At 43.8% G+C, this 11,048-nt stretch overlaps 1 protein-coding gene across 1 annotated transcript; it reads left to right on the top strand.

Annotated features, from left to right (window-relative positions):
• The first annotated feature begins 269 nt into the window (after positions 1 to 269).
• LOC129818779 (stearoyl-CoA desaturase 5-like) lies at positions 270 to 7,473 on the top strand. Its single transcript, XM_055875014.1, has 5 exons — positions 270 to 757; positions 2,196 to 2,326; positions 4,636 to 4,841; positions 5,069 to 5,301; positions 5,542 to 7,473. Exons 1-5 carry the CDS (start codon positions 511 to 513, stop codon positions 5,763 to 5,765), a joined length of 1,041 nt encoding a protein of 346 aa, XP_055730989.1. The 5' UTR covers positions 270 to 510; the 3' UTR covers positions 5,766 to 7,473.
• Positions 7,474 to 11,048: the final 3,575 nt, after the last annotated feature.

The raw sequence follows: 11,048 nt of genomic DNA, 5'->3' as shown, positions 1-11,048 counted from the left end.
TTTCCTCAGATCTCCAATATTCTATCATGATACATTAGGCTACTGTAACATATCGAGCCTGTACAGATGGACTTTAACTCACAGAATATTTTCACACAACACCTACTTTAATCGTCTTGTGGCAAATATGCGCGTCTACAGTCCTGTTGCTTGAAAACCTTTCGGTAAAAAGCTAAACTGTACACGGAAAGTTATTTTCTTAGATCATCATCCTTGCACTCAGCTGGTCCTGATTCCACGTGTTCTTACATCAGGACCACCTCAGCTGCGGCACGCTATTGGCTGCGCCACAGTAGGGCTTTCAACGCTCTCAGCCAGCGCACCTCCTCATCCTCACTGGCATTGAGGTCAGAGCAGAGGAAGGCGAGAGATTCAGTGTGTGTGAGCTTTTACCTGGAAATGTATGCGTTTTTGCTACATAGTTTGTGACTTTATATTTTCCTTTGAGGTAACATCAGTCCGACTAGGCTAAAACGATCATAGGCCGTATTCCCACATTGTGCTGTGGAGATGGTGAGTGTTCCGGACGCAGTTGTTCTTCAGGATGGGGAGACTGCAGTTGAGGAGCCAATGGGACCTGAGGACTGCAGCGAGATGGCGATGGAAGCTCGGTGTCGGGCTGGAGATGAGAAGGCTGACCGGTGGCGGTCTCTGGGAATCGTATGGAGAAACGTTATCCTCATGGCCCTTCTGCACATCGGGGCGGTGTATTCCATCCTTGTTATCCCCAGAGCAAAGCCCCTTACCTGGGTCTGGTGTAAGTCTTATCTGCCGGAGATAACTTGCCATGTGGAGGCTACCACTCATAGCGTGCTTGTGCAACTTCTGGAAATTACCATTGCAGTCGGTCGGTGCAAGCAGATGCCACTGAATACGTGATGAGATGCATGTTATATGTAGCCTACCCGACTCCCAAAGTGTATGCTATTTATGTTAATACATTTATGAGTAAACAAAGGAGATGCCAGCACTATAAATAATGATTAGTATTGCGCTTGTGAATTTAATTACTCCTTAATGCGCCTGTGAATTTAATTTGACCTAAAAAAAAAGGCATATTGTGTTTTTTCAATGTTATAGAGCAGAGTAACCTGTCTTCTTACTCTGTTACCAACTATTTTAGAGACAGTAATTCCTCTGATTTCATAACTGCAAAGGTATTGTCATAGACGCTTAATTCACGTAAGCTAATATGTAGATTTTTTAGAGTACATGTTTTTTTTGTGAGAGCTTTCAGTGAGATAATTGAGATGACAACTGAACATCTTGAACAGATTGTTCCTTCAAAATGTAGTGGCGTCAAGTACGCACCATGTCAGAAACAGCAGGCATCTTGTTTTATAAGGGTTTCTAAATTAAACCTGTTTAAACGATTAAGTGAGAACGTGTGTTGATGACCTAAAACATGAATATATGGTAGGTAATATCGAAACGAATTAAAAATAATCATTAAAAATCAAGTGTTATCATCTACCAAATTACCATGTTATAATTATTAGCTACATCATAATTTTGCGCTATTAAGATATTAATTGATGGATAACCATAATCTGTCATTTTTTTATTTTCTTGGAAAACGTTGAAGCTGAACCATGTCCAGTCACAGTGTGTCTGTACCACTGGGTGGGTGTTTACCATGCCCCAGTCACAGTGTGTCCGGCCCTGTATGGGCAGTGTCTGTACCACTCTGGGTGGGTGTTTACCATGCCCCAGTCAGTCATCACACTGATGCACTGTTCCTGGAATCAATTCCACAGAGGCATCAGACAGCACAGCTCTCCAAGTGGAACCCTTTTCATTAGTCTAGTCATTAATCGTTTGAACAGGAGGGACACTATTTATAGCTGCACTGCCTCCGGTCTATGAGCCTTCATTATTCAAAAGCAAAATTTTTTTGTGGAACTGGGTGCCAAACAGGGAGATTTGGATGAGCATAAACTCTCAGCCTGGTATCCACCTGTAACATTTACTAACCTGCTCGCCCTGCTGCTATCCTGGACCAGGCCTCTCTTGTAAAATAAATGTAATCTTAGTGAGACTAACCCAGATAGATGAATGTCAAATAAAAGAGTGGAATGTGTTTTTTAAAGATGAAACTGTTGTGTGCTCAGGTGTGTAACAGGAGGGTATTCACCTATATGTTTATTCATATTTTTTTTATGACTGTTGTGTCTTCTGGTGTGTTGTTGTTGCAGCCTATGTGTGTTTCATCGTGACAGCCCTGGGGGTGACAGCAGGGGCCCATCGGCTGTGGAGCCACCGCTCCTACAGGGCCAAGCTTCCTCTCAGAGTCTTCCTCGCAGCCGCCAACTCCATGGCCTTCCAGGTTAGTTCATGTCCTCCATCCCTCTCTCTCCCTCCGAACTGTTGACATCCCCTGAAGATATTTGTTAATTAGTTCAGGTGGGAGTCACTCATTAGAAAACCTTCATAAAGCACAGGGGATAAATATACAACTTCAATGTAGTAGCGTATTGCTGGTCTTTCTGCCATTTCAGACACATAAAAGACGTCAGAGTTTTTGAAATACATTTCTAAAACAAGTAGATATTAATTGTTTAATATCTGTACTCCTACAAATCAAAAGCTATTTCTTCCGAAGTCTCTCTGCGGCTCTGTTGCGTCATGTCAGCATTACCTCTGAGGAAAGGACCAAAACACAACACAACAGACAAACTGGCAGCTATAAACCTAAGCTGAGTTTCTTCCCTCTGGAACACATGACCCCATTTGAGTTTCAGCTTAATGAATCTAATTAAGTGGCTGACCGTTGTGCTCTCAGTCTCCTCCCAGGACCTGAAATACACTACTCAAAAAAATAAAGGGAACACTTAAACAACACAATGTAACTCCAAGTCAATCACACTTCTGTGAAATCAAACTGTCCACTTAGGAAGCAACACTGATTGACAATAAATTTCACATGCTGTTGTGCAAATGGAATAGACAACAGGTGGAAATTATAGGCAATTAGCAAGACACCCCCAATAAAGGAGTGGTTCTGCAGGTGGTGACCACAGACCACTTCTCAGTTCCTATGCTTCCTGGCTGATGTTTTGGTCCCTTTTGAATGCTGGCGGTGCTTTCACTCTAGTGGTAGCATGAGACGGAGTCTACAACCCACACAAGTGGCTCAGGTAGTGCAGCTCATCCAGGATGGCACATCAATGCGAGCTGTGCCAAGAAGGTTTGCTGTGTCTGTCAGCGTAGTGTCCAGAGCATGGAGGCGCTACCAGGAGACAGGCCAGTACATCAGGAGACGTGGAGGAGGCCGTAGGAGGGCAACAACCCAGCAGCAGGACCGCTACCTCCGCCTTTGTGCAAGGAGGAGCACTGCCAGAGCCCTGCAAAATGACCTCCAGCAGGCCACAAATGTGCATGTGTCTGCTCAAACGGTCAGAAACAGACACCATGAGGGTGGTATGAGGGCCCGACGTCCACAGGTGGGGGTTGTGCTTACAGCCCAACACCGTGCAGGACGTTTGGCATTTGCCAGAGAACACCAAGATTGGCAAATTCGCCACTGGCGCCCTGTGCTCTTCACAGATGAAAGCAGGTTCACACTGAGCACATGTGACAGACGTGACAGAGTCTGGAGACGCCGTGGAGAACGTTCTGCTGCCTGCAACATCCTCCAGCATGACCGGTTTGGCGGTGGGTCAGTCATGGTGTGGGGTGGCATTTCTTTGGGGGGCCGCACAGTCCTCCATGTGCTTGCCAGAGGTAGCCTGACTGCCATTAGGTACCGAGATGAGATCCTCAGACCCCTTGTGAGACCATATGCTGGTGCGGTTGGCCCTGGGTTCCTCCTAATGCAAGACAATGCTAGACCTCATGTGGCTGGAGTGTGTCAGCAGTTCCTGCAAGAGGAAGGCATTGATGCTATGGACTGGCCCGCCCGTTCCCCAGACCTGAATCCAATTGAGCACATCTGGGACATCATGTCTCGCTCCATCCACCAACGCCACGTTGCACCACAGACTGTCCAGGAGTTGGCGGATGCTTTAGTCCAGGTCTGGGAGGAGATCCCTCAGGAGACCATTCGCCACCTCATCAGGAGCATGCCCAGGCGTTGTAGGGAGGCCACACACACTACTGAGCCTCATTTTGACTTGTTTTAAGGACAATACATCAAAGTTGGATCAGCCTGTAGTGTGGTTTTCCACTTTAATTTTGAGTGTGACTCCAAATCCAGACCTCCATGGGTTGATAAATTTGATTTCCATTGATAATTTGTGTGATTTTGTTGTCAGCACATTCAACTATGTAAAGAAAAAAGTATTTAATAAGAATATTTCATTCATTCAGATCTAGGATGTGTTATTTTAGTGTTCCCTTTATTTTTTTGAGCAGTGTATATTACACCACTGGTTTCTAAAGCAGGGAAACAATGGCTGCTGTGGGAAGTCTCCTGGACAGAAAGAATAGTGGTGTCGTCATGATTACCCAGGTGCACTGTGAGATACTTTTCTAGAATAGCAAACTGTAGATGATGTCATGTCTCTCTTTCACAAATAAATCATGAATGTCCACCAGAAACTGAATGTCCTCTTTATGTAAAACTTGCCTGAATGCAGGATTCAAAATGTTCACTTCGCACATTTTCACACATCGTTTTCCTCCTCTCTTCCCCAGAATGACATCTATGAGTGGGCGAGAGACCACCGTGTGCACCACAAGTTCTCAGAGACAGATGCAGACCCCCACAATGCAACACGAGGCTTTTTCTTCGCTCACATTGGCTGGCTGTTTGTGCGTAAACACCGCGATGTCATCGAGAAGGGAAGAAAGCTGGACGTCACTGATCTCTTGGCTGACCCCGTGGTCCAGTTCCAGAGAAGGTGGGTCCACTGCCCCATTTCACATTGACCATTAGCCCTAGCTCTAGCCCTGTTTGATTGACCAGAACACAACACCCTAACTCTGTGCTTGTTTTACTGTAAGTTGAATACAGATATCACAAGTTACTCTAAATAAGAGCTAAGATATACTCTCCTCTCCTCTCTCATCACCCCTCCTCTCCTCTCTTCCCTCTCACCTCCTCTCCCTTTCTACTATTTCATCCCAGGTATTATAAGACCTCAGTCCTGATCATGTGCTTCCTGGTTCCCACTGTGGTTCCCTGGTACTTTTGGGGTGAGACACTGTGGAACTCCTACTTCCTGGCATCCATCTTGCGTTACACAGTCTCGCTCAACGTCACCTGGCTGGTGAACAGCGCCGCCCACATGTACGGGAACCGGCCGTACGACCAGAACATCAGCCCCCGCGAGAACCGCTGGGTCACCTTCGGAGCCATCGGTGAGTCTGGCTATGACCTGTTATAACATGTTATAACTCCTGTACAATGTCGTATACTGTAGTGACTGATAATGTTGCTGTATCTAGGGTCACTCTTCATTACTGCTTTGACTTGTCTGATATATTGTCTGATGTTATACGATTCAGATGAATGGACTGAAATGACTGGAACTGTATGCAAAATAATACATGACATTTGTACTTCCACTCCCCACCTATCCCCTATACACATACTCCTAGGTGAGGGTTTCCACAACTTCCACCACACTTTCCCCTTTGACTACTCGACCAGTGAGTTCGGCCTGCGCTTCAACCCCACCACCTGTTTTATCGACCTCATGTGCTGGATGGGCCTGGCCAGCAACCGCAAGAAAGCCTCCGTGGAAACAATACAGTCCAGGAAACTAAGGACAGGGGATGGGAGCTACGGCGCGGTCAACAGCACACAAGATAAAGAAGCATGAGTGGTGGTTCTCACTGAACCAAGTGGTGGTTGAGAAGTCCACGGTGAGACGTCAATATATTCTTCGACCGCCACTGCATTATGATTTCTCATCATGTTTCGTCTGCTATATTTTGTACTTTGTTCTTTTGGATCCCCGAATTGTACATTATGTTCTGACACAAAGGTGTCGTTTTTGACTCACTGGTTAGTTAATCCAAGGTTTAGTCTGGAAACCAAGACAACCAGACACTTTTTGAAATCAGAAAATCAAATCCTAGCATTGTTACTTACCTGTTGCATGAGCTTCCACAAGCCAGGCTCTGCAGTACGTTACTATGTGGAGAAGGGTTTCTAGTGCAGGGTGACTGGTGTGGAGACATTATAAAAGATGACTCCTGCATTCAGGATACACATGCTGTTTATTGTCAACGTTTTGGTTGTCGTGTCTTGAAAAAGGTCACCGACCAAAACGTGGATGGTAAATGTCAGTCACATGCAGAGGTAATGGTGTATGGGAGTTAACTTTAATATGTTTCGACATGTTTACCAGAACGTGACGTAAGGGAGAGAGGAAAGGTCCCTGGTGTGTTCCCTCTAGCGTGGAAACTCACGTCACCTGTACCAAGTCCCCACCCCCCTTCCATCCTTCATCACATCGAGATGTCATTAGGCGGTGTGAAATAGGGCCAGGTATACAACAGAAGTCTGTCGGTCACGATGTACTTCGTAGTGGGAGCGATTCAGATTTGAATTCAATACAAGACAGAACACGAGAAAAAGACGTGAGGTACGAGAGCATGTACCGAACTTTGATCTATCCCTTTGATGAATTGATTCCACTCTATTATTATGTGTAATGAGAGATAACATTACCATAGGACTTTTATTACTACTCTACTGTACTATATAGTATTGTTGAGAGATGAGCTCGTCTGTTATATGCCCGTGTTTTCCTCCCCCAGTGGTGGAATGACTGTATTTGTTTGTATTCTGTACCTGTCTTGTGTGGGTTTTATACTGTGTCGATATCAATAGCCTATATATTATTGATTTGGTTGTTTAGTTCTTATTGGACACACACATACACACACACACAGTTGTGTTTTGCTAACCTTGTGGGGACACACAATTGATTCCCATTCAAAATCCTATTTTCTCTAACCCTAACCTTAACCCAACCTAACTCCTAACCCTAACCTTTAACCCTTAATCCTAATTCTAACCTTAACTCTAAACCCCTAAAAATAGCCTTTTTCCTTATGGGGACTAACAAAATGTCCCCAGTTGGTCCATTTTTTCTTAGTTTACTATTTTTGTGAGAACCCCTGGTTAAACTCATACTCATACACACACACACACACACACACACACACACACACACACACACAGTCTTGTATAACTAACCTTGTGGCGACACACAATTCAGCCCCATTCAAAATCATGTTTTCCCTACACCGCTAACTTTACCCGGATCCCAAAACCTATCCCTAAAACTAAACCTAGCTCCTAACACTAATTCTAAACTTAACCCTAAACCCCCTAGAAATAGCATTTGACCTTGTGGGGACTAACAAAAGATCACCAGTTGGTCAAATGTTAATTTGTTTACTATTCTTGTGGGGACCAGATAAGTAAACACATCCAGATGGTGGAGTTTCCTTTGTAGATGACTGGATCCGGCTGAGAGGATACATATGATTAAACTGATGTGTGGGTAACTGAATGTCTATAGAGTATCATCATGCCATTATTATAGCTTAGAGAAATGATTTAATACAGATGCTTTATGTGTGCGTTTGTTGACTTTGTGCCATGCGTTGGTGAGGGCTTTTTCCATAATCAACTATAGTATAGGGGAGAGTGGGGTAAGTTGAGCCATTTTTGACATTCAGCATCACTCCATCAAGGGAAATATAGTATCGTTTCTAACAAAGATACCGACATACACTGAGTATACAAAACATTAAGAACACCTGCTCTTTCCATGACATAGACTGGCCAGGTGTATCCAGGTGAAAAGGTGCTGGGTTTTTCACACTGAATAGTCCCCCGTGTGTATCAAGAATGGTCCACCACCCAAACGACATCAAGCCAACTTGACACAACTGGGGGAAGCACTGGAGTCAACATGGGCCAGCATCCCTGTGGAACGTTTTTGACAGCTTGTAGAGTCCATGCCCTAACGAATTGAGGCTGTTCTGAGGGCAAAAGTGGGGGTAAGGATATTGTGTATCTATGGAAAAATCTGAATTAATTTTAAACATTAGTTTTGAAAGCAAAGCTTGTCCAAAAAAAGTGGTATCTTGACACAACTTACCCTGGGTATGAGGTAAGTTGAGCCGCGGAACAGGGTAAATTAAGCCGTCTACAAACTTCTGTACTGAATTAAATATGACCACTACCTTTTTAAAACCATTGTCTTTTAATCATTTTAAGCAGATTTGAACACAGGCTTAACACTTAACAAAGACTTTGTACTTTAAAAAAACAAACACTTTTAACATAAGCCAAGCCCTGTTGTTACCTCATATCCCAGTGATAATGTCTTGCGTTACGCCTGGGACCAAACAGTTCAATTGGCTCAACTTACTCCATAGCCATTGGCTCAACTTACTCCATAGCCATTAGCTCAACTTCCCCATAGCCATTAGCTCAACTTCCCCATAGCCATTAGCTCAACTTGCCATTAGCTCAACTTCCCCATAGCCATTAGCTCAACTTCCCCATAGCCATTAGCTCAACTTGCCATTAGCTCAACTTCCCCATAGCCATTAGCTCAACTTGCCATTGGCTCAACTTCCTCCAAGGCAAACATTTTCATGCTGGTTTAGGACCTCATATTGAAGCTTATAGAGACCCTAACTGATGTATAGAACAATCTTTAAATGATCTACTTTGGCTCAGATACAAGCATAATTAAACCTCTAACACAATAAATTAATTTGACCTGGTGAAAATGTGTTTTTTGGACCTAACTTGCTCACCACTTTTTCCATTTGGTTACTTCCTTCAGACTTCATGAAACGATGACCTCTTCCTAAACATTGGGTCCAATGATACATTTTGTGTATGGTTTTCGAGAACTTTAACGCAAATCTTCCCCGTGTTTATGTTTATTGTCTGGAAAAGCAGCTGATGTCCCTCCCAAGTCCTCTGAGGATGGAGTAACGTTTGTGTGCATTTTATTTTTCATTTCAAGTACAGAAGATCTATTATGGTTTTACTCTATACCCATTGGCAACATGCCAACATAACATGATTCCATTATAATAGCATAGTATGCATTAGCATAATTGAATACAGCAGAAACCCACATACTTGGGAGACGCACCACAAGTGGCCTGCTCTCACGTCACACAGGCTATAGTGTAGGATAGGACAGCTTGCGTGCTGAAAACAAGAGGCGTACTGCTATTACTCTTTCCTACGGAACATGGAAAAGATGTCACGGGGTTGACAGGTCAATACATTGTATTCAATGGGAAAAGATGTGTCACAGGGTTGACAGGTCAATACATTGCATTCAATGGGAAAATACGAGTCACAGGGTTGACGTGTCAATACATTGCATTCAATGGGAAAAGATGTGTCACGGGGTTGACGCGTCAATACATTGCATTCAGTGGGATGATTGTCACAAGGATGATGCTTATGTCAATCCATTCCAGTCAATGGGAATAGATGAGTGTCAACCAGTTGACGCTTATGTCAATGTATTGCGTTCAATGGGAAAAGGTGTTGTCACAGGTTTGATGCGTATGTCAATACATTGCATTCAATGGGAAAAGAGGAGTGTGACAGGGTTGACATATGTCAATACATTTATATTCAATGGGAAGAGAGCCACAAGGATGATGCTTATGTCAATCCATTCCAGTCAATGGGAAAAGGCGAGTGTCAACAAATTGATGCTTATGTAAATAAATTCCAGTCAATGGGAAAATATGAAATGACGAGACTCACAGACAGACATACATGTCTCTTTCTCTCTATTCTCTAATCCCCCTCTACCTCTCTCTCCTCTGATTCACTCTGTCTCTTTCTCTCAAGCTCCTCTTTACCTCCCTCCCCCTTCTTGTACCACCTATCTTTCCCTGCTTCTCTCTCTTTTTCTTTTTCTCTCCTATCTCTTCCCCCCCCTCCCTCCTTGACCCTCTCCCCTCCTCTCATCTCTCCCTACTCTGTCAGTTGACTCTCCCGCTCCCCTCCCTCCTTCACCCTCTCCATTTCTCTCTCTCCTCCCCCTTCATTATATCGCTGCACCTCTTCTCATCTCTCTTTCCATCTCCCACCTCCACACAGGACATTGACGCATAAGTCAATACATTGCAATTAAAGCAAAAAGGTTGGTGATACAGCTTCAATTGATGAAAGACTCAGACAGAGACCGACAGGCAGACAGATCTGTAGACAGAAAGACAGGCAGGCAGGCAAAGGATGACAGACACACAGACAAACAGATAGACAGAAATGCAGGCAGACAGACATAGGCAGACAGGCAGACCGAAAGAAAGACTGACTCGAAACTGTCTGTGTCTATCTAAACTAATGTGAACAATATCCTCTTCAGAATTCATTCTAAGAAGGCTCTTAGCTTCTAGAACTGTAAGACCATTGTGTCCAATGGAGGTCAAAAATGCTATTGGGTTGATTGACTTCAAACTTCATATGCCAGGTCATGACAGTCCCCTGGTCACAAATATGTAAAATTTGAGAAGATTCAACCGCTTCTAGTCTTTACGTTAAGAATTGACTGTCCTACAGAGGATAGAAGAGAGTGTTTTTGTGAAACTTCAGGGAGAGTTTAAAGCACCATGTTGAGGATGAATTTAGCTATTTCCTGTTGCCACGGTGAGCTGAGCCATCAACACAGGGCATCCCTATAAAGTCGCAATGGGTTGTGCGGAAGGACGGTTAGCTAGCGCAATTGCAGACCACGGGTGCGTCATGGTTATATGAGGGCTGTAGGAAATGCTTTCCTCTATGGAAGAAAGGCCTTGTTCTCTTGGGAACAAAGTTTTCACTGTTGAAGAGTTCCTTTCACATGGTCCGGCTTGCAAAAATATACATCTCACACTCATAGTTATGGGCTTAAAAAAACAAGACAACGGTACCATGTCAGATATAGAGTTGAAATATATTCAATTATGAGTTTTCATCCCAATATTGCACATCATATACACATCACAGAAGACTGAAATATAACAAAACCGTTCAATATAAAAACACTGGATTTTCATCAGTCTTTATTCATTATGAAAAATATTAATGACATTCCACCCATGAAGCCAAAGAGGGCGCT

This window comes from Salvelinus fontinalis, chromosome 21 (assembly GCF_029448725.1).
Source record: "Salvelinus fontinalis isolate EN_2023a chromosome 21, ASM2944872v1, whole genome shotgun sequence".
Classification (NCBI taxonomy): Eukaryota; Metazoa; Chordata; class Actinopteri; order Salmoniformes; family Salmonidae; genus Salvelinus; species Salvelinus fontinalis.
This window is presented reverse-complemented; position numbering and strand designations above follow the sequence as displayed.